Source organism: Fomitiporia mediterranea, assembly GCF_000271605.1.
Source record: "Fomitiporia mediterranea MF3/22 unplaced genomic scaffold FOMMEscaffold_1, whole genome shotgun sequence".
Taxonomy (NCBI): domain Eukaryota; kingdom Fungi; phylum Basidiomycota; class Agaricomycetes; order Hymenochaetales; family Hymenochaetaceae; genus Fomitiporia; species Fomitiporia mediterranea.
Window position 1 is genome coordinate 3,666,084 of NW_006760386.1, and position 26,678 is coordinate 3,692,761.

The 26,678-nt window shown below is 45.9% G+C and overlaps 9 protein-coding genes across 9 annotated transcripts; 5 read left to right on the top strand and 4 right to left on the bottom strand.

The window, feature by feature from the left end:
- The first annotated feature begins 487 nt into the window (after positions 1 to 487).
- FOMMEDRAFT_138037 (3-ketoacyl-CoA reductase) lies at positions 488 to 2,055 on the top strand. Its single transcript, XM_007261843.1, has 10 exons — positions 488 to 501; positions 556 to 671; positions 730 to 772; positions 826 to 948; positions 1,007 to 1,120; positions 1,173 to 1,311; positions 1,376 to 1,544; positions 1,608 to 1,719; positions 1,783 to 1,881; positions 1,942 to 2,055. Coding segments are annotated over exons 1-10 (990 nt in total). The 5' UTR covers positions 488 to 500; the 3' UTR covers positions 2,016 to 2,055.
- Positions 2,056 to 2,137: 82 nt separating this feature from the next.
- Positions 2,138 to 6,175, bottom strand: FOMMEDRAFT_138038 (uncharacterized protein). Its single transcript, XM_007261844.1, has 8 exons — positions 5,940 to 6,175; positions 5,752 to 5,877; positions 5,441 to 5,592; positions 4,280 to 5,353; positions 4,041 to 4,223; positions 3,777 to 3,975; positions 2,857 to 3,710; positions 2,138 to 2,792 (listed from the first exon to the last, which is right to left on the bottom strand). Exons 1-8 carry the CDS (start codon positions 6,133 to 6,135, stop codon positions 2,463 to 2,465), a joined length of 3,114 nt encoding a protein of 1,037 aa, XP_007261906.1. The 5' UTR covers positions 6,136 to 6,175; the 3' UTR covers positions 2,138 to 2,462.
- Positions 6,176 to 7,546: 1,371 nt separating this feature from the next.
- On the top strand, positions 7,547 to 8,928 carry FOMMEDRAFT_138040 (uncharacterized protein). The gene is made up of 3 exons (XM_007261845.1): positions 7,547 to 7,783; positions 7,938 to 8,490; positions 8,555 to 8,928. Exons 1-3 carry the CDS (start codon positions 7,669 to 7,671, stop codon positions 8,799 to 8,801), a joined length of 915 nt encoding a protein of 304 aa, XP_007261907.1. The 5' UTR covers positions 7,547 to 7,668; the 3' UTR covers positions 8,802 to 8,928.
- A 114-nt stretch (positions 8,929 to 9,042) lies between these two features.
- Positions 9,043 to 10,875, bottom strand: FOMMEDRAFT_25180 (kinase-like protein; the record flags this gene model as incomplete). Its single annotated transcript, XM_007261846.1, has 9 exons — positions 9,043 to 9,306; positions 9,382 to 9,458; positions 9,526 to 9,704; positions 9,768 to 9,890; positions 9,961 to 9,999; positions 10,112 to 10,171; positions 10,235 to 10,365; positions 10,432 to 10,590; positions 10,714 to 10,875. 9 exons carry the CDS (start codon positions 10,873 to 10,875, stop codon positions 9,043 to 9,045), a joined length of 1,194 nt encoding a protein of 397 aa, XP_007261908.1.
- Positions 10,876 to 11,756: 881 nt separating this feature from the next.
- FOMMEDRAFT_164763 (uncharacterized protein) lies at positions 11,757 to 12,750 on the top strand. Its single transcript, XM_007261847.1, has 3 exons — positions 11,757 to 12,061; positions 12,112 to 12,579; positions 12,634 to 12,750. The coding sequence occupies exons 1-3, from the start codon at positions 11,796 to 11,798 to the stop codon at positions 12,683 to 12,685; spliced, it is 786 nt and encodes a 261-aa protein (XP_007261909.1). The 5' UTR covers positions 11,757 to 11,795; the 3' UTR covers positions 12,686 to 12,750.
- A 326-nt stretch (positions 12,751 to 13,076) lies between these two features.
- FOMMEDRAFT_73019 (uncharacterized protein) lies at positions 13,077 to 16,077 on the top strand (the record flags this gene model as incomplete). Its single annotated transcript, XM_007261848.1, has 5 exons — positions 13,077 to 13,559; positions 13,607 to 14,164; positions 14,214 to 14,781; positions 14,827 to 15,221; positions 15,277 to 16,077. 5 exons carry the CDS (start codon positions 13,077 to 13,079, stop codon positions 16,075 to 16,077), a joined length of 2,805 nt encoding a protein of 934 aa, XP_007261910.1.
- Positions 16,078 to 16,712: 635 nt separating this feature from the next.
- FOMMEDRAFT_75334 (uncharacterized protein) lies at positions 16,713 to 17,797 on the top strand (the record flags this gene model as incomplete). Its single annotated transcript, XM_007261849.1, has 3 exons — positions 16,713 to 16,780; positions 16,833 to 17,416; positions 17,481 to 17,797. 3 exons carry the CDS (start codon positions 16,713 to 16,715, stop codon positions 17,795 to 17,797), a joined length of 969 nt encoding a protein of 322 aa, XP_007261911.1.
- A 1,942-nt stretch (positions 17,798 to 19,739) lies between these two features.
- On the bottom strand, positions 19,740 to 23,585 carry FOMMEDRAFT_164765 (uncharacterized protein; the record flags this gene model as incomplete). The annotated part of the gene is made up of 16 exons (XM_007261850.1): positions 19,740 to 20,356; positions 20,418 to 20,473; positions 20,538 to 20,639; positions 20,698 to 20,846; positions 20,904 to 20,919; positions 20,985 to 21,019; positions 21,073 to 21,234; positions 21,310 to 21,453; positions 21,504 to 21,518; positions 21,574 to 21,581; positions 21,637 to 21,891; positions 21,947 to 22,634; positions 22,687 to 23,121; positions 23,179 to 23,213; positions 23,265 to 23,454; positions 23,518 to 23,585. The coding sequence occupies 16 exons, from the start codon at positions 23,580 to 23,582 to the stop codon at positions 19,997 to 19,999; spliced, it is 2,715 nt and encodes a 904-aa protein (XP_007261912.1). The 3' UTR covers positions 19,740 to 19,996.
- Positions 23,586 to 24,853: 1,268 nt separating this feature from the next.
- On the bottom strand, positions 24,854 to 25,802 carry FOMMEDRAFT_130972 (glycoside hydrolase; the record flags this gene model as incomplete). The annotated part of the gene is made up of 6 exons (XM_007261851.1): positions 24,854 to 24,884; positions 24,944 to 25,032; positions 25,091 to 25,369; positions 25,426 to 25,585; positions 25,643 to 25,705; positions 25,765 to 25,802. 6 exons carry the CDS (start codon positions 25,800 to 25,802, stop codon positions 24,854 to 24,856), a joined length of 660 nt encoding a protein of 219 aa, XP_007261913.1.
- Positions 25,803 to 26,678: the final 876 nt, after the last annotated feature.

Sequence of the window (26,678 nt, forward strand, 5' to 3'; positions counted from 1 at the left end):
GTCAATCGTCACCTCACCCCTTGTCTATGCGTGCCCCCCTTAAGTTCTTCCTCTCAACAACATCCTTAGAAGCTGTACCAACCTTTTTCTACATTTGTCTTGCCTACAACCAACAATGACTCTGATATATTTTGCTGGAGGAGGATATTGTATCTTAGGAATTACTGTTACTCTTAGTATAATCTCCTCAGTTTGGTTAATTAAATGGGCAAAGTAACCACCTTTATGGTTGAAGAGATTTGGAAGGCATGGACACAACAAAGGTAGAGCTGGACTTACCCACTAATTAACCTAACAGGGAGACTGTTGTGTAACATGCCACTGTAAATCACTGAATTTTCGCCAATTTTTTGGTATTTGCAGCGTGCGCCCTTCATGCCGTGTCACGTGCACGCGTTTGGTGTCAATAACGATGTCTCTTGCGCGTTGACGTTCTACTCGACCTGCTTCTCGTCGTGTCCCTTTGTGCGGACAGAATAGTGCTGATGGCTTATGTACAAAGTAAAAGGCTTTCCAACCTATCCTATATGTATTGGCTCAAACGTGCTGTTAAAGTGATGCCCAGGCTCTGGCTAGCTGTAGTTCTAGCCGTTGGGCTCATCACACTTGCGAAGTTCGCTGCGAAAACCACTAGTGTCTTCTTGCAGACATTTATTCTTCCCGGAAAATCGGTGTGCAACTCTTTCTTTCTACATTGCCCCATGTATACCAAACTAAGAGCAAATTTAGCTGAAAAAATACATGTCGCGTTCCGGGTCAGGATCATGGGCAGGTATGTTACCCAACGCGTCATGCTTACATTTCAACTCAACTGATATACTTCAGTGATCACCGGTGCAACTGACGGTATTGGAAAGGAGTTCGCATTGCAGCTCGCAAAACGCGGTTTCAACATCGTCATTGCCAGCCGGTCAGAGGAGAAATTGAAGCTGACAGCCAGCGAAATAGGTGCTTGTTCTTCGAGTTACAAATAGGAATGCGAACTTATGGATGGCGAATTCTCTAGAGGCCCAAACAAAAGTGAAGACGAAGACGATTGCGATAGACTTCTCTGCAGCTAGCGAAACGAACTACAAGGCCCTTGCCAGTGCCTGTGCTGGTCTGGATATCGGAGTACTGGGTACGTGCGTCACTGAAGGTTGAAACGGTGTCTATCCTGATGCCAATGAAAGTGAACAACGTCGGACGATCGCACGAGCTCCCAGTCTCGTTCGTAGAGACACCTCTTGACGAACAACAAAGTATTGTGGGCATCAACATCAAAGCTACTCTTCGTGTCACACAGATCGTTTTGAAGAACATGCTTCAGCAGTAAGCCAGGCTACTCACTTCAATTCTCTGGCGATCCTTTTTTACGTATGGTTGTTATGCAAAGGCGCCGAGGTCTTATTTTGACGCTTTCTTCCTTCGCCGGAGCAACGCCCTCTCCCCTCCTCGCGACGTACTCAGCTACAAAGGCATTCCTGCAGACTTGGTCCGATGCACTGCAAGCTGAGTTAAATGGAACCGGGATAGACGTGGAATGCGTTTCGACGTATTTCGTTGTAAGTGCTATCACCACACCCGACCTCAGCCATATAACTAAGGATGGATTTTTAATCTCTTAGGTTAGCAACATGTCCCGTATCCGCCGCTCATCCATCATGATCCCCATGCCAAAGGCGTACGTGTCGTCCGTCCTCAGAAAGATCGGCCTTCCATGTGGAGCACTTTGGACAGGCAGGGCTTTTCATCCTTTCCTCCCGTATCTGATTTCTCTAATACATATATACACTTATAAAGGTCGCCCATCAACGTCAACCCCGTACTGGTCACACTCTCTCCTTGATTACTTCATCAATGCTGTTGGATGGAAAGCTGGATTCATCGCTTATACCCTTAGTACGCTCTAATACTCATTTTTTCAATCCTCTTTGCTAACTGTATATTCTATCTTCATAGATTTGCACAAAGATATCCGACGCCGTGCTCTGCGCAAGAAAGAACGCGAAGCCGCAGCACTCAAGAAGGACTAGATCACTGCTGCCTCCACCTCCACTTTATCCCTGAACTAATACTTTCACGCCTTCACAATACCAAAAGATGATATGTATTACATCTATAGTTCTCATCTACCTTGCAGAGAGGGAGGGTATAAGGAACGTCTGACAACTGGTGTAGGTTCGACGCATGGTATACAAACAAAAAAAGATACATCATCATGATACTGCATAAACGGTCATGCGTAATCGACGTCAAAAAAGCGTAAAGTGCTATCACGTATTTAGTGCTGACCATATTACTATATATTAATGTCAAGAAAGACAAGACCAAAAAGAAAAAGAAAAGAAAACATGAACGTATTCATGATGGAGCATGATCGACGAGAAAAATGAACAGAACAAGAAAGGTTGCTGAAACTACGGGCTTCATGAGCATCCAATAGTTACCATATTGCATAGAGCCATATCACAGGATACAAGTCATCCAAGTTTCATCAACCCCTTCATAGAATTTGCAATCGCGAAACTCGACTTCGCCATCGTCTGCCTCGACTCCTTCGTCACCTCCTGCAAACTCTGTACCTCACTCAGCCGGTTCGCATGTTCGCCCAGTTCTCGCAGTATCTCGCCGCCAGCCTGTGCTGAAGACGATGGTAGACTGTCTTTGCACACTGCGACGATACTGGAGACGATCGTGATGATTTGCGTCAGATTCTCACTGAGAAGCGGTGATGGTGTAGGGCTTCGAACGCCTGAAAGGACGTTTTGGATGGCGTAGACTATGGATTCTGATTGCGCCTCTAAGTATGGCTGTTATTAAGAGTAGACACGTTATTCGAAAGGATAAAGCAATGATGATTTAGAGGAAACCCACTTTAAGTTCAGCCCATGCTTCATCAGGTCCTTCAGCAGGTGCACTATCATCACTAGCAGTAGCATTCGACCTCGTCTGGTCAAACAACGGCGGAGGCGAGCTTCCAATTGAACTCGAAGGCGACATCGGTCGTCTTCTTACGGGATTGCTGAGCAATGAAGGGTTCTGAGAAGGTGATTGTACGGATGACGCTAATTCAGGAGGGAATCGTAAAGGTACGGGAGAAGGCGACTCGTTGGCTCTACGTGATGCCGACCCGGATGCTGACGCCGACGAACCAGCCCGTTGATGCGAAGAAGAAGCGGAAGAAGACCTAATCTCTCCAATAGACTTCAACATTGGTACAAATCCATTCGACCCGTAAGGACTCGTCGGTGCGGAGGTAAATTGCGTCTCGAATTGCTCTTGCTCCGCCTTCGTTGCCTTTCGTATCGATAACGTCTTCCCGAGCTCAGTGACAGAGGCTGATAAGTGACTAGACGCTGCGTCGAGAAGACTAACGGGTGACATGCCCATGCTAGTTGCATGAGTCTTCGATGCCGCGACGAGGTTGCTCAACGTTGCTTCAGTGCGCTCGCGTAAAGAACGGAGTTGCTCTACCCCGTCGACGTCACCACCCATTTCTTGTCGCCTCTCACAGGCACGGACATCGTCGAGGATAGCTGAGACGGAGTTAATGACGGCTTTCATTGGCGTGAGCACACGACTAGGCGCATTAGAACGACCAGCAGAAAGGAGGTTGTCGGTTGCAGTAACGAATGCAGTGAGGTGAATGTCAAGAATCCCACCATCGGGGGACATAGGTAGTTGGTCAGGCTCGGGTTTCGTGGCCTTCAAGAACATCTGTGATGTAGCTATATTGTATAAGTAAACAAGTTAAATCAGTAGCTAATCGAGCCTAGGAATCGTTCGTAACGTGCCCTTGAAGCTTCGGAGCTCTGTCTTGGCCGTCTCATATTTGCGTTTGTAATCCTTAAGCTGTACATCGAGATTATGAATCACAGACAAGTCAGATTCCTTCGCAATCATCAACTCGTCATTGCGATGAGACAGCTCCGCAAGTTCGGAAACAAGGCCTTCCAAGTCTGAACGCAATTGTTCGACCATTTCAGCATCAACCTACGCAAAACAATAATAAGACCTTGAGCATTATCAAAAAACACCTGTTGGAGATAATGACTTACGCCAGAACCCATATCTACGCGCTCTGCCTCTAAAGTTTCACAACGCATACGCAAATTTTGGATTTCCTCTTGACCCCGTTTATGTAAATTGGAGGCCGTTTCTCGTTCTTCCGTCCGGTCTTGACGCTCCTCATCGAGCTCTCGCTTCAGCTCTCTAATAGTTGCTTCCCGCTCTTCCTCTTTCTGTAACTGCAAGTTAGAGATTGATGGGATATCGTATATCAGCAAGATCACTGCACCTCTCTGAGAAGTTTGATCTCCTCTTCAAGAACCTTAGTCTTCTCATCCTTATCGTTCTTCGCGAACCGACGCCCTCTCTCCTCAGCATCTTCAACCGATCTCTCTAAAGTAGTTATGCGACTCTGCATCGTTGCGATCTTGTATTCGTATTCGCGCCTCAGCGCTTCGACGTCAACGTCGAATGAACCACCAGTCTTGCTCATACGACCACTGTTCATCGACGTAGAGACCCGTGATGATTGTCCAGGCCCTCCGCTCGCCGAACGATCCGAAGCAACGCTCGCCCTTCCGAACGACATCTTGTCGAAGTATTCCTCACCGCTACGGCCCTGGCCCGACCAGTCTTCGTCATCTTCATCTAGAGTCCTTTCACGTAGACGGGCTGTCAAGCCGCTAAGGCCTCCAAGTCCACTGACTTCTAACTGCGGTGAACGAGCGCTTGAGTCAGTGATGCCTTCTCCATCCGTATCGCCCCGTTGATCAGGGCTATGGTCACGGACATCAGGACTTCGTGAATTGCGCCCGCCAACCGCCGTACTGGAACTTTCACGTTCACGCGCATATGGGACTTCAATCTCTTCCTCGGTAATAGTGCTCTTGTTTGGGATGATGACTTCGCGTTGTGCGTTTGTCGCGTTTGTCGAATCAGACGTCGTAGATATAGAGCCTGACGGTCGACGAGCAAGTTCACGGTCGTCCTCTCCCGACCTGCGACCAGTCAAAGTGATATCAGGGGATGGACGTCGGCGCTCATCACCACGCAAGTTTGAGACAATGTCCTGGGATGGCTTTCGGCGTGAAGAACCATAGTTATCTTCACTTGGTCGCCGAACCGCGCTATAGCCATCGTCATTCCGATTCCCATATGCATCTTCACTCGGACGCCTGCGGAAGCCTTCTTCGCTTGGTCGTCGATAGGAATCCTCACTTGGACGACGGCTACTTCCGGCATACCCACTGTCAGTGGGGACAGAGCGGGGCATTGGTACATTCTTGGAAGCTTGAGGGAAATCTGGTGAAGGAATGTCTAAGTCGTCGTAGTTGGACGTAGGAGAAGTGGGATCTTGCAGGATCTACAAAAGCAAAGAAAATAATCAATATCATTTATTTTAAAACGGCGACTGAAGTAATGTCTTTGTATCAAACTAGAGTAGACATACCTCAGGCTCTCTGAATTCTGGATATCGTCGTCCAAGCTCATAGAAAACATCACCACTTAGGTCCTTGAAGCGTGCCTTTGGCAAGGTTGCAAGTTTCTGACGGGCTTGATTGCGCTTTGGATGGAAGTCGTCCCTGACCGGCAGGAAAGGAACTACAAATACAAACGAGAATAGAAAGTGGTCAGTAAGAGGAATAAAGTTATTGAAAAATATATTCGCTTGTTATAGGCAAGTCAATTGCCTCCGGAGGTGCATACGCCATTTCGAGGGGTCACCCACATCAAGTCGCATTAATAAGTGGTACTGCATACCTTCATTATCTGCATTATTCTTTCTCCTGAGAAGTTCATCATATACATCAGTCGAAAGCTCCTGGAACTGCTGACGAGTTAGTCGAGTCAGCTTTTCCCGAGCAGATGCTCGTGCATTCGCAGGCTCTGTGGGATCACACATAATGATCAATTCATGACCTCATCCCAAACGACAACGTCAAGCGTACCTTTAGCCAGGTGATTCTCCAAATAAGAGGCCATTTCCTCATAGTGGATCTTAGCAATTGCCTTGGGGTCAATAGGGCCGGAAGGAGTCCTGCTCTTTTCGCGGAGCGGCCTGTACTGGTCGGAGCGGTAGTTGGAGATGCCAGAATATGTCGTGTTCGTTGGAGAAGGCGCCCGTCCGGACATGACGCGCTTCATTTCTCTCTGCTCGATGTACGCCGTCTGACGAGAGACGACGATGGAGGGGGGTTCTAAGCTAAGCTATCGGGAGCAGAGCACACACATCCTGGTGTGGTGACTGGCACACGCGATTTAGGCGTGCACGCCTTCTGCTTACGTACAGGATCTACATCACATGACCTGAAGTAATTTAAATGTAATTAAAATTGAAATCAACAATAGACTTCATAGGATCGCATCAAAGTCGAATCACACATTCTTCTCTACTGCTACGATACAAGGATAATTAAACCAAGTACAACCGCAGATGCCCTATTATCTTCTTCGGGCCCGTTAGCATTGATCGTATGTAAGTATGACCTATAAATTCGAAGTCAAGCATCGTCAGAACTACTGGAACAAGCAGCACGAATGACTGAAAGAGAGAGTAAGACAGATCAGGGAACCGGGTCTCGACAATGCATGAAGCTTCAGACGGCACTTCCTAATTGCATTCGGTTGATGTTCATCATGTACAAAGATGGTAATATACAACGAAGGTCTAAAGGGTAACTGCACTCACGCAAGATATTCCAGACCGATGGACTGATCGTTACCTGTTGTAAATGCAAGGTTATCAGGATTTCAAGCAGCGAATGAACAGATAAATATTAAAAATTTGCATGTAAGTATCAGAGGTGTCAAGATCTGGAGCACGCCCGCAGACGTGAGCGACTGGGTATACTCCCTGAAGAAATTCAATCAACGAAAGAAGGGGCATCATCCAAATACCAATAAAATTACAAGAAAAACTTACTTCAAATACACGAATTCATGGCGAGCAAACCATCGACACCTGAGGACATAAAGTATCTGCGAAGCAGATGAAGCACAAAAATTATTAAGGCGCCGACCAAGAGTAAGCCCCATTGTGTTCCAAGCCCTTGCGGGTCTCGGGACCGCATAACTACGTTCATGAGCAACCAAGTGTCGACCTCTTACGGCTGTCTAGTTAATAAAAACGACAGTGCTCATATCTTCGCCCTGCCATTCCCAGACATACCCGGACCGACGTGCAGAGGGTGCAGGCAGGAGTCCAACAACGTCTAATGACATTAGACAACAGTTGCGAACAAATCTGACCCCGCAAACCGGCCCCATAATTCGTCATGCTTGAAGACGAAGGCTTTCCCAAGCATGGTGAAGGCAAGTGTTGACCCTCTGCAAACCTCCGGAGACTTTCCCCACAGCAGAAGAAAAGGTAGAGAGTACCTCTGTATGTGTGCTGCGATAGCGATCCTTTAGTCGGCGTGACGGTGAAGAACCAGGCGATGGTTGGGGAAAAAAATCAAATTTATTCTTAGCTTAGCTTAGAAATACGAGGTCACGTGATATAATGAGACGTCCTGACGCTGTGACGACGAGAACTACTCCTCACCTTGGACCACATCTTTACCTATCCTATTCCCTTGTCTACTCCAAGTTCTTGGCTTGGCTTCCGCATTTCGACTCAATCGATATATCTTCGTCACATCCTCAGCTACTTCAGTCTCACTATAAACTAATAATCCGATGGTCGGCTTGGTCGATCCGAATCCTCCAAAGCACCAACCTGAGAGGCCGCAACAACAGAAATGGTGGATAGACGCTTTTATGAGCCCAATACAGGTTAAGCGTCCTGCACAAGGTATGTCTGATGTCCTTCGCATTGCAGGTTGTAGACAAAAGATTGTCCTCTGGATTATCACGGAAGACCCTTCTCGTCCGTGCCCATAACTCGCTCCATCCTTGGTCTTGGCAATATTCTAAGATATCCGAACTGATGATTATGATATCCTCAGGGAAATACTCGCCTAAAGTAGACGAACGCTGCCTCACCTGGTGCTCTCAGACAGTACGTGGACGGAACGAGGGTCAAGATCCGTGGTGTCGATCTGTCTGCATTCGCCGAGTCTTCGAGCATGAAGTTAGACAGATCACATCGCATTTCTCACATGATGCGGCACACCACTCACGCACATCCACTGGAAAGGGTCCTTTACTGAAATACCCGTTGCCACCAGAAGGCCAGAGAGGTCTATTCGGAGACGACACAGAACACGACGGCGGAATGGGAATGGGGAAAGAAAGGGACGAGAAATACTGGGAAGAGGGTTGGTATGTGTGGATGACGAAGAGTCGATGGGCAGCGCAGGAGAAGATGGATCTGATGATGCTTGATTTAGAGAAACAAGCGGAGTGGGTGCGAATGAAGGAACAGGAAGAACGAGCTTGGGCTGAGAGTGAGGCTCAGATGCGCGAACGGGAAGGCCACGAACCGACTGCTGTGGTGCCTGAAGGACTGGAACATGACGGTCAACTCGCTCCATTACGACATCCATACCCCAATACTGCGTATGTTTATTCATTTAGACCTATAGTTTTATTTGTACTAATTCAACGTTGTTAATATTATCAGAGAGGAATCATTCCTTATGCGAATACCAACCCGTTTCCCCGTTGGACAGTACGCACAGCAAACCCTTTCCCCAACCTGGAAAGTCCTTAGTGTCGTTCGCGAGAGCTTCGAGAACGGCCATCAGAAGGAACTTGCAATTCGTACATGGGGAATGGTTCGGGACGGTACACCGTTCACGCTTGTGAGGAATGTATTCAAGACGTTCGTGGATAGTATTAAGAAGGGCCCAAAGGATGAAGATCCGTAATACTGCAATAACACCACTCGGCAGACATATACTGTAGCTTTAGACTATTCTATTAGTTTTCGTTTTCGGTCATCGGAAAGCACTGACTGTTCCTGTTGCTCAGATCGTATTAATGTTAATCGAGTATGCTTCTGGTATGCGTCGTGGTTTGTATCGAGGTATACTGAATGGTCACTTGCAACAGCAAGTTAGGGTATACGATTATAAAATAGGAGGTGCAGAGCAGCTCAGATGCTTGATATTAGCGGTCTTGCCGACGGCTCCATGGCCTTTTTCGACCTTCCGGTTGCATGTTAGACTCTTTGGCAATCGTGCTATGAGTTCTCTGACTGTCTCCGCGTCTTGTGAAAGCCGCGACCCATCCTGATCCATAGCCTCTCCTTGAACTGGAACTTTTGTCCACCTTTAATTCTCTAGTGCCTGCAGGTTCATCCAGCTTCTTCTTGTTCAATGAGTGCACAGGAGTAGGGTTTGTCTCGCCTTTGCTCTCGCCCCTTTTCAACCACTTGAAGGAGAGGGAGGGTAAGTGCACGGATTTATAGAAATTGATTTATACGAAATGTTGGCAATTAAGACTTACCTTATGGCCCAAAGCCTGCCTTGTGGTCAATCTTTGTTTTGGATCCTTCTCCAAGCATTGCTGAAGGAATTCCTTCCCTAAATATTCAATACAGATTAAATATCAACAACTATGACAGTTTATGCACTGCAATACTCAGCGCACCAAGACCAGGTATATGACAGCGAATCCTCATTTCCTCTAGTAGTTGCTGAATATAATAAATTGCGTTTGCACCTGTGATTAACTCCTGGATTGTTTCCTCTATATCTTGCGTAATGTTCCAGTAACTTTTGAAATCTCCGAAGATATCGGACCCGGTTAGACAGGTATATGCAATAGCACTAATATCGAATGCACGAAGTTAATATTGCCTATAGCGGGGACTCTGGAGATGCCACTCTCACCCTGCAGACCACATGTCGTTTGCAACGTTGAACATATCACTATATTGCTCCGGCGCCATATACCCTTGCTTCTGCCTCGCATACATGTTTTCTCGGAACTGACCCAAAGTGACCTCGGCTGCGCTGAAAAGAATATAATTTAAAGGAAAGCTACTCAGAAATTCAGAATGTCATAAAAGAAGGCGCAACTTACAAACCAAATCCAGCAATGATAATGTCAAAATCCTCTCCTCTTGAATTCGAAGAGTTCTTTCCGGAACGAGGCATTAATAATAAGTTATCCGGCCTTGAACATGCGTGCTAAGAGTCTGAATGATTCGTTTCAAAGTACATTCAGAACTCACTGTATATTGCCATGTAGAATGTGTTTCGAGTGCATATAGGCCAGCCCCTTGATAAGCTGTCTAATTATTTGCAGTAAGTCAAAAGGCACAACCCTTGTTAATTAATCGTCGAAGTTTCTTCACCTGATAAAGCCTCGAGTTTCCCTTTCTTCGAAACGTTTTACCTTTCTGAGTCGTTCAGCTAAGGTTTCAGTTGCCAATTTATATATAATAACCCAAGCTGCAGCATGTTCAAAAGCACCATAGCATTTGATCTTTGAATAAGCAGGAGCTTGTTAGCAGTGTATATTACAGGTACCACTATAAAACATTATACATACTACGTGCGGGTGCTTGAGTTCTACTAAAAGCTTGGCCTCTTGTATAACTCTTTTCTCCATATTAAAATAGTAGTTTCCGTTCTTCTTTATGATTATTTTAGTAGCGTATTTTTTGTCCTTTACAGACTCGTGTTTTTCGCTTCTGTGTAACTGTACTTCCTTTGTTTAATGTCAGTATTGTAATAAATCTTAAGCAAAGAATTGATAGCACGAAAATAGGATGATAAGATGTATGACATAGATGCTACCAAAGGAATTAATCAAAACAGTTTCTCAGCATACCCATACAGTTGAGTGTGATCCGCCACCACAGCTTCTTAAGATGGACAGCAATGGTTTCTGAGTCCAGCTTCCATTAGACATTACTCCAGTTGTTGCTTGTACACATTTCAGATTTGTGAGAATTTCAATTAGGGAATAGAATTTCTTCTGGTCATGGGGCATGAGCGGGTAGATGAGAGTACAAAGGGAGTGGCATGTTTTCGAGCGATACGGAGCAATATACTACATCTATATACATGGCAAAGTTGTGTAAAACTATGCTGTCCTGATGTGGCATATATACTATAGCAAACAAGTGACAAAAGGAGGTTGTGGGGCAAGACAAGTAAGGTAAGCTACTTTGTATTCAAGCTATGGTAATTGGTATGCTACAAAAGAGATTCTTTTGTTGAGTGCACAATCCGACCTAGTTATAGGTATACTCGAGGAGAGAGCAACTATAGTGAAGATCATTCTAATTTGTTACAGTGTATAACCTTGTCAAGAGATCTGATCTGCGTGAGTATTTGATCCCCTTCGTCCTTTCGTAGTGTCATCGTAGGCAGGATTCGTACATGCAAAAAATGTGGCACCAAGCTCAACATTGCTATGAGATCCCACTGACTAACGTTCGGCGGAGCATTAATCAAATTTGGCGCCTGGGCTCGTAGTGAAGTGCCGTTTCGGCGGATTTCTTGGTGGTAATAACAGAAAGTGCCACGGTTTGAAATAAGATGGCTGATTTTACTTTATATGGTATACAAGATGTCGATCAATCTCCAGATATGGTAGCGTCGATCAGCTTAATTACCTTTAGCATTAGCCTAGGAGGCCCGTTGCGGCCGTACCTCTCTCATTTTGCAGATACTAATTTCGGAGGACACGTTGTAGTACCACCAGTATTACAACAATAATGCATACCCAATTAGCCTACTTGTGTGAGAAAAGAAGGCGATTTAATATTTTATGAATATTGACGGGCCATTGTAAGTCGTGCGAAGAACGCCTTCTACCAAGACGTTCCTTTTATAACACTACGATGAGCCAACCCCTTTTGTCGCCCACGACGTTCTCATCCCTCCAGCAGGACGCCGACCAGGGGAATGGCATTCTATGGGAAAGCGTTCCTCGCCGAAAAGACGAAAAAACGCGTTCATCGCCATCATAGAAAGAGGTACACTGTTCTAGTAGTCGCTGCTACCCTCTTATTGCTGGCCGCCTTTATTTTGCAACTCCTTGTCGCCCTGTCGCTTCCAATCATCAAGCCTGTGTACCTACTCGCCGTCGTGTCTACCAGAACAGATGAGATAGTGCCGACGAGCATCGCTACACAGCTGCGATTTGGAGTATGGGGTTATTGCGCAACAAGGTGTGTCGATTCACTCCCTAAGGAAATATTCGGGTCTAACGATGACATAGCGTTCTTGAGCTTCCAACATTATTCACTAACAATGGCGAATGCTCGAACCCTCGACTTGGCTATGAGGTCGATCCCGGGATTCTCGCACTGACTGGCCAAACCGAACTGCTCGAAATCGTATTAAAGGGGCTGGTCGTTGTTCTCGTGCTGCATCCCATCTGTGCTGCACTCAGCCTTCTCGCATTGCTGCCGGCACTCTTCTCATGCATCCATGCATTTGCAATATGTAGTCTCGTGTGGACAGGAGCTGCAGCGCTTCTCGCGACCGTCAGCACTGCAGCGGATATCGCAATCGTAGCTATCGCTATGAACAAGGTCGGCACTGTCACGACATTTGACTTCGAGGTTCGGTGGGGCAATGCACCGTGGATGAGTTTAGTCGCAACTATCTTCCTTTGGATTGTTGTTATTCTGCAGTCGATAACGGTGTGCGGATGCTGCGGTGTCAGCCGCAAGTTATGGACGCGGTACGTTTTCTCATCAAGACAATTTTACTGTTCATTTATACGTATTTCCTGCAGTATTGATAGCTCTGGTAATGAAGTTGGGACGAAAGAGGTTAAGGGATTTTAGTAATTTACGACACTATATGACCATGACATCACGATTTGGTTATGAATTTCAACAAGCAGTCTACCAATTACAAATATACCAATCATTGTTTACCTTTCAATTGCCAAAATCAGATATGCATCAACTATTCCCGAATTGTAAAGACATTCCAAAGCAGGACGACTGTTGTGTACCAATGGCTACATAGATGTGGGTTCTCTACTTAGACGCTGATTACGTGTACCTTCTGACCCGTTCTATCTACAGATCTCCAATGGCAATGGAGAACAACAGTCGCAATTCTCACCGTATTTGAGTCAGGTTTCTTCTCTTCTCAATGCGCCATGTGGCACGAGGCCGTTTCCTATAAAGGCACCTGACACAGCTCTCCGTTGTAAAGTTCAAGTTCAAGATGTCCCAAGGGCCTCGAAAGAAGACTATCTCCGCGACGACACTCGCGGTTCATCATCATCTACAATGCGATCTCTTCCTGTGTAATTCTTATCATGGTTCGGAAAGCTACAGATCCAATGGAGCGCGATCGCGTCCTACACCTTCAGAGCTCACGAAAGCAATTCTGTCCCGCGGAGATCGATGGGAATCCACTCTATTCTCCTGGTTGGATGAAAATAATCTCCTGCTACGTGTTTTAGGTGGTTCTCTGACTGGAGAAGAAATACAAGAAGTTGTAGAAATTGATGAGAGGGATCATTTCTTCGTGGCTGGATTATCTTTCGTTCCACCAGCATCTGCTTTTGAAAAGAAATTCCGCGCAAAGGGACGGAACCCCGTTCAATTTGGTGTCGCAAAGCCTGACCTTGTGGAGATCAAGAAAGAGAAAGATGGGACAATCTTGTGGCAAGTTGTCGACGCAAAGTCGTCAGCGGAAGTGAAGGTTAGAGGTCATTCAACCGGATTACCTCATCTGATTAATTCTCGCAGACATCACATCATGTTCAGATATACTTTTATCATGTCTGCCTGGAGAACCTCCTTTCCTTTTACTATAAATCGATGGGTACCGCTGCGGTATGGATTCCACCGTCAATATACGGCCGCACATCAATACCATCGTTCGAAGATCTAAAGTCAATTGCGACACCTCTTTTATCTCTGCCTCTGGATGACTTCCTGTTTAACAAACTGCCACAGGTTCTAGCACTTCAACGGAACGAGGTCAAATGGCACCTAAATCCACTATGTCGGGGCTGCACGTACGAAAACGAGTGTACCGAGAGGGCGGTCCGTGGCGGCGAGTTCGGTTCAATGGCGAATATCACTATTCAGGACGCGGATGTCCTGAATACGTTTCTTGCTATCTCACACAGGCAGAATCATATCTCAGATATTGAGGACTTATACGCGACTATCAGGCCAAAATCGAGGACATCGGATATCCAGAAGACTCACCCTTCTATATTCAAGAAGGCGAAGCGGATCCTCAAGATTCAAGACAACTCGAGTCCCGTCCTTGATGCAGCATTGACTAAACGTGTTCAGGTGAATATATGCGCGCTTGTATTCCTAGCATTTGTCTGATTAACAACAGATTTTGAACAAGCGGATATTCACGTTACCTAGAGAAGAGGACATTGCGATCGTCATCTCGCTTGTACTCGACCCCTCAACAAACGAAATCGCCGCATATTGCATTTCAACGTTCACAAACATTGACGCACCGATCGTCCCAGGATCGCTGAGTGGCACACGGGAGACCTTCATCCCCGACCTTGCCTCTGTTATCCAGCACATACTTGATCTCAGTGAAGTTCATGCAAGTCCTCCGCGAACGCAATGTTACGTCTTCAACCCGGCAGAGCGCTCAGCATTACAACGTACACTCATTGACGCTGCACTCACTTCCGACAAGCTCGAGGATGAAGTGCAAGATGCGATTCGGACTTGCATCGGAGCGTTATGCGAGGGTGCATCGCTACTCGCGACGACTTTCCAGCCAATCGTCCTTTCAGGAGCGCTTCTCAGTTTCCTTACCAAGAAAGGAGTCTCAACGGCGGAGTTGAATTTATGCTTGCGTCGACTCGGGCTACCACATCGAAATGGTTCAGACGAGGAATTGCGACAACGCATCCAGGATGAGCTTGAAAGATTGAAGAACTGTGGCAGGAATGGACAAGGATCGGACCCTGGAAGGTCGGCTGGAGGTGACGACAGCGATCCGAGGGATCGTTCAGAGATAGGCCATCTTCCTCGAGTCGTAGCCTTGAAGAATGCAATCGAACAACTATTAGCGCTACCGATCCCAGGATATTGGGATCTGCCTGGATGTCACAGGACGTTGAAGTCAAGTTCGCTCATTTGTCCAAGTGATGAAGCAATATACTCCGCTGTCGCTGCGAGCCACCAAGCAGAATATGAGAGGATGCTACAGGATCGGACTGCATGTATCCATGAAGTGCTAAATAAGGCACGACAAAGGGTATCGGACGAACATGCAGGGAAAACAGATATATTGGTCAACGATGCACGCGTGTTGACGTCTGAGTTCATGGACATATGTAGTCAGGACCATCTCCGCAAGTTATTCTTTATGCAACAAGTACGTTGTTACTCTTGACAATGCCACATTGGAGCACTCACTCATTAAACTGTAGTTTGAGGTCCTTGCGAAACTCAATACGTTATGGCAAGATCGTATTGAGGGATGCGTTGAGGCTCCGCGACTCAAATATAAGTTCACGAACCGCATGTCTGATAACTCCTACTTGCACTACTTAACCCTGGAATCAGGATATGTTGACCTCTCGTCCGAAAGAGATCGAACTTACTATGATTACATTTTAACAGAAGATGTCGACTCTGATCAAGAATTACCAATCGAAGCGCTCTTTGACGACCTCGCTGTGTTCAATCTCATGTTCCCGCTGAACAAGTATACGCGATCGAGGTGGTCCCAGCAGCCACTTATAGTGCAACAAAGACTTTTCGTGGCAGATGTGAACAACATGGTAATCCGGAACAACAGAACTTTTGTCGTCCTCCGGACGTTTGGAGATTTCAATCTCCGACTCAGGTCCAACGCTCGATACCGACTCTCACCGAGACTGGTGGACTTCAATGTGACGAAAGTATTGAGTACGCTTGTCGAGCTCGACTTGCAAACGCCATCGCATCCAGGTTATATGCAGAAGCCACCCTTCCTGCAGTTATTCTCAGACTCGAAGGCCTTTGCGAAGTTCTTGAGCGAATCGGATTCTATTGCAGAACGGTACTGGGCGGAGGAAAAGAGGATACAAAGATGGTTCAGAGAACTGAGCGGATTGGGACAAGAGGCTGCTAATTCACTTTTGTTCAAGCCATCTCAAGAGCACGCACTCCATCGTATCCTCAAATATAGGTTGTCTGTGATCTGGGGACCTCCAGGTGGGTGCACTCTTCGCAGATCTCATTGGTAGAGTTCTCATGATGTTACTTTAAAGGAACCGGGAAAACATATACGATATCACTTTCTCTGGTAAGGCTGATCCAGATCAAGTCCCTTGACGCCAGCTCCCGGCGACAGATCATCTTCTTAACGGCGATGACCCACGCCGCAATTGAGGCCTGTGTTTCGAAACTCAAATCGTTGATGCAGAGTTATAGCAGCTTTCGAGGGATGGACGTCACTTGGCTCAATAACATCTCTCTAGAACGCGTGCTTTCTGGCGCGGTACATCCCACACCTTCGGATATGGAGAAGACATACATTTTTGCTGGAACTGTGTATCAGGTGATGAAGTCTTGTCGTTATTAGCGCGTCTCCCAGCTAAATATATTGCAGTTATACAACTATTGCAAGCGAACAAGGATCAAAGCAGATTGCATCGTCATTGATGAAGCAGGCCAATTAGGTTTGGGTCCAGCATCACTCGTTCTAAAATCTTTAGAAATTACCGGAAGGGTCATCGTCGCAGGAGACTCTGAGCAACTTGCGCCTATCTTAACGACTCAATATCCGCAAATTGAATCGCGCCTCTTCGGGTCTATTCTTGAATGCCTGATGTTCAACGCAAGTGATGATGAATACAGCAAAGCCTATACTGACTCAGATATGACGACGTCCTTGACACATGACCATGGGACTGTTAGCACAATCGTCCAGCTCACGGAGAATTTCCGGTGCGTGTCTACTACCTACAGATGGTTCGTTTTCCTTACAACGTATATCTAGACTAAACCCAGACTTAGGCGACTTCGTCTCAACAATCTACAGGAGATCTTTCAAGCCTCAAAAATCGCAGAATGTCAAAGTAGCAAAGCAACTCGAAAGCCTCGTCTCATCCTCGGTCCCCTCCCACGACGCAACGCTTGCACAAGCACGAGACATTCTCGTTGCTCTTTCTTCCGCTATGCGCCGTCGTTTCCAAAACGTCCTTACGGAACCAAAGTTAATTCGTCAACACCAACAACAGCAATCCGTCCTTGCATTGGACATGCGACCCATTTCCTTATCCCTAATCCGACTATCCGTTACCTCGAGCTCACCCGATCAGATAGGGTACGAGACTCACGTTCGTGCCGAAGCCAATTTTGCTGCATCACTTGTACGGCTTCTACAGGAAGCAGCACCAGATGAGACTATATTCGTTGCTACGCCGCATCGAGTGCAACGACAAGCTGTAAAGGACGCCCTGCAAACACGAGTGGATGACCTCTCAGAGGCTTTCGGTGCTTTGAAATTGCAGGACGAAGCGGACGACAGGTCAACCTTCGAAAGAGATAATGTCACCGTCGATACAATCGAGCGATTACAAGGTATGCTTTATCGCTAATCAACATTAACCGTATCTGATAGTATGTGTTTACTTGTTTTCTGAAGGTTCAGAAGCTGCTTTCGTAATCTGTCTATTCTCGTACACTTACACAGGGAACGTATCAACTGCCATCGACTTCCTCCTCGAGCGAAGACGTCTCAACGTGGCTATTAGTCGAGCAAAGACACTTTGCCTCCTTATAACGTCTCAGGAAGTCCTCCGTCCTTCTGTCCGAGTATTCTCAAATCCTCGAAGTGCAAAAGGTTTCGCTTTCTTGAAGGCCTTCGAAGATCGAGCATGGTTGGCGGATGCAACCATCGATCTCGACGAGTTGACAGACGTCATCGTTACCGATCAGAAAGATGAAAGGGTGCAAGTATAACGAACAACACAATAGTCTTAGATGTAGCAGCATTAAAATACATTCTGTTTTCATTCCCGGGTCAGTACATACTGACGGTGCACATGCTGCGAAGAGGATACGTTCGAACCAAGCAATTGTCTCTATCTAATGCATGCAGGACGCTGCCTTGGGTTGAATCAGTGAATACACATTTAAAGGTTAAAAAAAATAGCACTACTTTTTGTTTTTCCTCCGAGCTGGCACCAATTGTTGTGTCTCTCTATCGCGTTTTGGCCCCACTAGGTTTGGTGGATTTGATAGGACTGCCTTTCGTTATTTTCCCCATGATTGGATCGCTTACAGTACAGAGAAATTAGGACAACAATGTAGTACAAGTTGTGTAGGATAGTGTAAAATGAGAGCTCACTTATGGTGTTACTTTCTAAGTACTCGGATAGTCTGTCGTGCTAGAAGATGACAACCGCCTGAGTAGCATTTTCATATACTGAAGTAAAACTCAATTGCATCAACAGAAGGAGTTCTGGAAGTTTCTAGCACTCACTCTCGTGACACCACCGTCTGATCCAAATCCGGTCTAAATGTACCATGCTCATAAGGTAGACGAAACATAAACTCAACTAGCTGCGTGACGCACGTGATCTACCCTGAACTGCCTAAATCAGACACAAACTATGACAAGGAAACTCGTTCAACCACAGAGCCGAAATCCACAAAGTAGCACCATAGAATTGTTAGAATTATGCTTTTCTACAGAATGATGTAACAGATTTTCAAAAAAATAAAAAATGACCAAGTTATTTCCAAAAGACTATTTTTTGCTCTAAATGACCTGATTGTTATTTTGCCACACACAAAAAAAAATTCTGCAAATTCTTGTCAAATTTCGCCGCCCTCGGCTACAACATTATGACAAATACCTCCCATATACGGAAATTACGTAATATTATTAATACATCCTATAATCGTCTCAACAGAAAGCAGGCTTAGTGAGCCAGTAAGAGGTACTCATATCACATATACTGTTACAGAAAACTGTAGATAAGATGTAGATGTATATTTAACAAAAAAAAACTGATAATATTTTTTTTTGCCTTGCCCTCTCGTAAATTTCGCCGCTAGGGTCCTTCCTAATTAGTTAAGCGAGTCCGTGACACGTTACTGTCACAGCTTGTCGAGTTTATCTTTCGTCTACCTTATCAAATACAGCATTTGTGTACGTAATCTGTCAATAACTATTCACTTATTGCTAGGTAAAGACGAATTCACCTCCGAAGGTGAGTGACAGGCCCCTGACAAGAGATATTTTATGAATCGATTTGCAAATTTGACAGAACCTTTGGACGTAGTAATAAATGCACCAGTTCATCTTGATGGTTTCTTTGTTCACTAACTTCACTTATATAGTAAAAGCTAAAGATTAACATGTACCTCATCAAAACTGGTACAAAATTATAAAAGTAGTACTATACTACATACTTAGTGTACACATATTAAGTTGGTTGATGTTTGATTTAACAAATCAGTGTATGTGAACTGGCTTTTCTGTTGAGAATTAAGCTTTTAGTCACTATAACTATATTCCAAATCTGAAATCATTAGGGTTTTATAAACTGATATGCACTTGTCTCATTTTAAATATGTTGACTTACGCTAAAGTAAAGATACAACAATTCAAAAAGACGTTCCTTTCTGTGTAATTAGGCTAAAGGCCCAAGACAATGAATAGAATTAAGTCTTATCCGTTTGTTCTCTTATACCTACAAAAAGAATGCATCTTTGAAAATCAAGCGCGACCTGCCGACGCAACGCTCGACATCGACGAGGCAATAGAGACAATCATTATCAATCGGAAATGACAAAACGAATGAGTACACGAACAACAATGCAGTCTATAGATGTAGTAGTGCTACTATACACTCTATATCCCATGAATTAATAAATATCGAGTGTACTAGTGCTGCGAAGTGGATATGTATGTATGAACCAAGCAAATCACCGTCTCTATCTGGTATGTGCAACGCCAAGCCCAGGGATGTGTGGGAGAATAGGTGTGGTATCATGTAGGGTGCGTAGGATGTGCGGATGACATATCTACCAAGGTAATGTTCAAGCGGGTGTAATAATAGGTAGATATAAGATATGTGATCACGAAGTGCGAAACCCAATAATGAAAGAAGGGGAAAAAATGGAGACAAGAAGGAAGGGTCGTGTATTATCTCATCGTGGTGTAGATTGAGAATCATCGCTAGCCCGAGGCGTCTGCGTGTCGTGTTCCGGAGAATCCGTAAATCGTCGATCGAGGTTGGCATCCTCAGTATCTTCAGGACTTTCCTCAAGGATCCTTTCAGGCCTGTTCGCCTCCTTGTCGTACTCATTTTCAATAGCCGTTCCATTCGTTTCCATACCGTCATCATCTTCATCATCTTCTGTTAACCCAGTGGCTTTCTTAAACTCGAAGGGCAACATGACAGCACGATCAATAGCATTCGGCAGTCCGCGATGTCGACCGCGGATCATGACGGCGCAAACAATTAACTTCGATAATGGTGTGAAGGCACCGGAGAAGGAATAGTTGGCCTGGATGTTGTATAACATCAGCAAAGGGTTGGAAGGAAATGCCAGATAGAAAGGCGCTCACATAGGGAAGCCCGAGACTCAGGCCAACACCACCATATGCGGACATGAGTTCAAAGACTACAGTACACGCCATCATTCCATCATTAATCGAATACAACAAATAGTGACAAATGACACTTACTGATAGTGAATATAGTAAACCATTGAAAATTCTCTGAATCCTGAATTTTACTACGCTCGATGATACACAGGAGGAAAACAGCCAAAGCGAGCCACCACATATCTAACGGGCAAGGATATAAGAAGCCCATTCGAGACGCATACTGGAGCAATGTACTCACCGAACGCAAGCTGCCTCCGAGCGTGTCGCGCAAGGTATTGACCCCACACAGCCGTCCTGGGTCCTTCAAGCTGTGATTCCACGTCCTCCTCGTCCTCCTCCTCGTAGACGCCAAGAGACTTCTCTTCATATACGTTCGTCGCCCTAATACTATTACGTAGCTCGAGTTAGCGACTTACCCAAGGAAAATAAAGGAGTAAATCCTACCTCAGCGCAACAGGATCTATATGGATTCATATGACACTTTCATCAGGTACAAATAGACAGATGAAACAAATTACTACACACAGATGCTGACGTACATCATCACTACGTAGAGTGCTCTGTTCAAATGTGTCAGACCGACCATAGGCTATTATTTGTTTGTGCTACTTACTGAACGGCGGGTGCCAGACTCGAAATCGAGACTGTCGCAAACCCAGCCGCTCGGACAGCTGACGCCTGGAGAAATCCTATCGCGAACCGTACGCCTATTGGAATGGCCTCCATAGTAGCGTTGCCAATATCCAGAACCAAGAAGAAAAACCAGTCCGTTGAACTGAATTAGGAAAATAATCAGATAATGACGTCATGAATCTGGAATAATTTTTTTAACAAGTTGAATGAAGCCCACCTGAGCAAGACTACTACAGTCAAGAGAAACCATGTCTGGTGAGAGGGGAAAAGATAGATGAAACACCTTCTAGGATGGTCGAGAAGGAAATGAAGAGTTTCGTTCAACCGTGAACTGGATGGTGAGCACTTGTATATACACCAACTTAGGAAGAGTCAGAGAAAGGCGCCAACTTGCAAGGAAAACCAGCTTACATGACAAAGCGAAGGCTAATCAGGAAAAGCACGGTTAGTTCCGCTGGTAACGAACAAGTTCATGACTCACAAAACGGGCTGAAACTCATGGTAAGTCTGGAGGTCGTCATCAACTAAGATGATGTGAACTTACAAATGCAGTATTTCCCCAAAGAATGAGGAACGCAAGCACGAAAATCATCGGATAGGCTTCTTGAAACGGAATCATCGATTGATCGACCAAAGACATTCCCGTGTTCGTGAAGGCTGAAACGACCTGAAACGCAGAGAACCAGACGGTGTTTAATGGTCGATGGAGTGCGGGAGGCACAAAGTCATTCTTCCATCTCGGGATGGACATGTAGGGTGCGATGATGGTGAAACCAGCAAGCTGCAGCACAAAATAATACTGTACCCAAGACCGATTACTTTGATGAGCATGCAAGTAAGTGAAAAGAACTTACTCCGGCAACTATCCACAAAAGGGCAGTCAAAGCGCGGTATTCTACACCACCGAGTTCCTCAAGCTGTTCTTCTGTAAGAAGGTGGAACTTGGAATTCCTTCCAATGATAGCATTGAAGGAGAAGTAAGGTGCCGTTTTAGTACTTTTGGCCGTACTCGGGTACGTCGACATCGTCCGCGTGTTTGGTATAGTCACGGTACGCACGAGTTTGTTCTCGACACCAGGAGCCACTTTTCTAAGAAACCGCAACGCCAAGTCTGTCGGGTAAGGAAATCCACCATAGCCTTTGTGTTTACTGTCATCACGAAAGGAAAAATTACTCCTATTTGATCGTTGAGTGTGCTGCGTAGTTTGTCGTCGAGCGAGCGGAACGCCTCCGTGAGGAAGATATCGATCATCGTGAACAACATCGTACATCGAACTATGTCTTCTAGAAGCCGTCGGGCTCTGTCTTGAAATAGTCTCAACCATGGATGGACGCCGCTCCCGTGACATCCTCCTTCCACGAAGGTCACGTTCGCGATCAGGCGTTCGGAACTCTACAGTTAATGAATGACCAAGAGGTACGCCGCTCCTCGGATTAGCGGCTTGAATGGTAGGGGTACGACCTAAGATAGGAGCTCCCGGTCCATTCGAAGTACCATTGACCCCTTCGGGATTCGAAGTAACTTCGTTTCGCAAAGGAGACCTAGGGAGAGTTTAGCCGAACTCAGAAAGGAGGACCATCTAGTGTTACTCACGGTGTGTATTCTGCCTCTTTTTCCGAGGGAGTGGTTTCTTTGGACGTCTTTTCTTGGACTTCTCCTACAGATACTGTCGCTGCTCGAGGCCGAGGGACATGTACGTGTCCTTCAGGTCCAGGTTCCTCTGAGATCCAGCCACTGGGGTCGACACGCTTCGGCGCATCGTCCATTCGGCTGATCATGTCCGGTCGAAGCTTCCTAAGGGTCTTCTTCGTGAACAGCCCAAGTCGCTTCTTCTTCCCTTCTTTTTCACCTGCACTCGTCTTATCGCTTCTTTCCCTCGTAGTCAGCTGTCCACTTCGCACAGTGAACACCCGTGAAAACCTCTGGCTTACGGATGGTCTTCCCTCAGTATGTCCATGTTCTACAGCCGCCTTTCCCTTTTCGATCTCTGCCTGTATAAGGTCTTGGAATTTTTTGGCGAAATATTGCCTTTGTCACATGTAAGTTGATGTGCCAAGTTTTTACCAAGCAACTTATATAGCTCACCTACGAACGTAGACCATCACCCATGACACTAGGACCTGGTGTTCACGGTAAGCTTCAAAAGAAGAAATTTATCGATCGTCACCCACAGGCGTTCCCAGAGCTGATTGTATGAACAGCAGAGCCTGCTGAAAGCCGGTAAGGGAGCTCAAATCGACAGTGGCAAGCCCGCATACGACAGAGGCGCTAACGCAATTGAAAAGTGCATCGATGTAAGAGATATGAAATTGGCCATTGGCAGCATAAAATATGGCGGAGAATATCAGAGGAGAGAAAATGCTGCAAAGTTCTGATTGTCAGTGCGAAGCTCGAAGCGGAGTAGTCAGAAAGACTCTTGCTGACAAGAAAAGCAGGTGTATACGAAAAAAGTTGAGGTGCCGCGTTACTTCTGACCAATACCTGGTCATCGCGTCGTATGGGGGATCAAGTGAGGACTGGTGATGGTCGGGGTGCAAGATCCATTATCTTCATCGCGAGACCGGAGTTGCGTCGTGGAGAAGGAAGTGGCGAATCAAAACCACGTGACCATGACGATTGTCTGTCCGATCGCCGATCATTTTATTTGGTGAAATTTCCCACGCGAAAGCAACTGCGTCCCTCAGGCAATCTGAATGCTGACCCAATTCCCTGCAAACACGAATTTATTATTTATGGAGTCCTATACCATTGCTTCTACAGGACTTCATGGCCTGGCTAGATCCCGGACCTTACTTCTATGCCGAAGTTGCTTTGCACAACAGGTGGCGCTCATCTCAACTCCAAAATGCTGCAATAATAGTGTGGTGACACAATGTACGGCAGTAAGCCTTGTTTACGATTTCTGTTCCGTTTCCCCGTTGTACCCCCGACTTTACCCGAATCATTCAGCGTGTCCACTACGCTCGTTTCGACCCGGCCTATCGTGAATACCGTGTTATGGCGAGCTCATGCCGCACGCGTTGTTAAGCTGGCAAGGCTCTCAAAAAATGGTAAGTTAATAATTTACTGTTCAGGCGTGCATGCACTTGCCAGATCAGCCTTCGGTGTAAACTGATAAAGCACCGTACTTGTGTAAGGTATCAAAATTGTGGCCATTTCTTAAACGGATCCGTTTCCCCGAGCACTCAACTTCCGAGCCTGTGCTGTTCCGTGGCGTTCTGAAAATGACACCGCGCTGAGGTGGGAAGCACTGTACTACTTGCTACAAGTGCGTTCACGCCACACCAAGTCATGTGTTCGGACTCAGGTGCCCAAGGTTGGCATAGGAACCAACTGTTTCGACTCGTTCAGTCATTCCAGAAATCCGTGACAGTGCAGAGCATACAAAGTTCCCTTTAAGCTTTCCGCGAAACCTTGCAGAGCCACACCGCGGGCAATACCGAACACCTTGCACCGGCGACCGTGCCGGTAGTCAAGAAGCACCCACATTCAACTGGTGATCTCACTACTTTCTATCGAATAATTTATGTCTCAATTTCTCTTATGGCGGATTTGCCTGCCTGGAGTTTCGCCAATGTGCAACATCCTTTGGGAAATAAGGAAGACCATCGACTTTCACGCATTCTTGCAGCGTTACTACAAAGACTAGTTACTACAAAGACTAGTTACTACAAAGACTATCTTGAGTAATGATCAGTGAGTGGGGTTTAAAATGCTTCGACAGCCGTGGCTGTCCATGATTCATCCACCTGGGGTGACTTTAGGCAGTCCAGACTGAAGGTCCAGGGATACTATAGAGCAAATATGTAGTCAGATTCGAGGATCATTGGAAAACCCGAACGACACTTACACGTAGGTAGTCGCAGTAGAAGAATACACGTCAATGTTGATAGACGAGTCGTTCATACTATATGCACCAGGGAACTTGACAGTTGGAGACTGCACAGAACCACGACACAGTAAGTTATCCATTCTTAAGAAACCAAGCACTACTCACAGGTGTTCCACTACCGCCACCCGTAATTGTAAGCTGCGCACACTCCATATAGAACTGTGGCTGGTTCGACGTGTGAAGTGCAAGCGTCTCGTGCCGAATAATATAACTTCCACTCGGGAGGGCGGCCGGGATTGTCGAGGTCCACGACGAGTTTTGTTGAATCATCAATCCAGAACCCCAGAAGCCATTAGCAACGGTGCCATTGATGAGACCTGACTCGTCGATCTTGAACCAATTGAGAGAAGTCGGATCTGCACTAGTGCAGTTGCCCCCGCAGTTCTTACTATGCCTTATATGAGCATCCATTCCCCTAGCACGTAGAAAGTCAGACTTACGGCCATGTAGACCATCATGGGTCCTATGGAATGAGGCCAGGGACTGTTCCAGTAAGCAGTGATCGGAGTGCCGGCAGCAACTGTTGCGGTAAGTTGGGGGTCAGTCGTTGTACCGGGATTATTGCAGGCGATGGTGGAAGCTGTAGGATCCGTAATGGGCCTGAGTATGATTCATCACTAAACATATACACCTTGGTAATAACCGTATATTACTCACTCGTATGTCGCCCACTGGCGTTGAATTGTCGATTGGCCCGTCGGTGTGTTATACGCCCTGAAGCTGAGAAGGCATCAAACCATTGCTTGGCATACAATCCAGCACAAAGGAAGGTATCTTACCCATTGTACCATGTACCGCTAATGGAGTATTGGACCATACACCGTGAGCAGAGACAAAAGCAGCAGAGCAGAGAGCAATCAGGATCCTGGAACGCATAGTGTTGTAACTGACGACCAGAGAAAAAGGCTTGAGCAATATTAGTCGAGCTTGAATTCGGTTCGTCTTTTTATACTTTTTGTAAGCATCGAAATTGTATGTATGAAAGCATTTGTAAGTTTCCAATGCTTGCCTCTGTCAACATATGGTACACTGCAGTCCTCCGCCATTCTCGCCTCCGAGTCGATTCTTCTTGCATTCATCCTTTTCATAACCATTGGTTTGTGATTGGTTTGTGATTCGTCCACATTGACATCCGATTTACTCGGTTCTATGTCTCGGACAGTGTTTGAATAGTCAAGTTCTCATTGGGAGCGTAACCTGCAGCAGGCACATGCATCCCGGAGTTGCATGTGCTGTACGTATCAGGGACCTCCGTCTTCGATCATTAATACTGAAGCCAAGTGTGATATATCCGTGGCAGTGCAGAGTTTATAAAGTGTGATTTAGAATTTCCGAAGCCTGGTCTTACCACCTGAGGGACATACTGTAAGGGGCCTAATTAGAGGGTGTACAAGACCCTTGTAGTCCCTCTAATTAGGTACCTTTTGAGCTTTTCTCCCTAACTGTACTTAATACTAGACTTAAATAGTAAAGTCAAAATAAAATAAAATAAAATAAAATAAGTATGCTGAGTGCCCTATATGGCAACTGTGCCCTCCCCACCTGCCACACCTTGAGCTCACTGTCTCATACAGTGAGCACACACTTTCCTCTGTATCTTACTCAATTCTTAACCAAATTTCTTCATTATTCCTTTAAAATTAATGTAAATTTAGTTGGAACTCATTCATAACACAAATACAATGTTAAATGT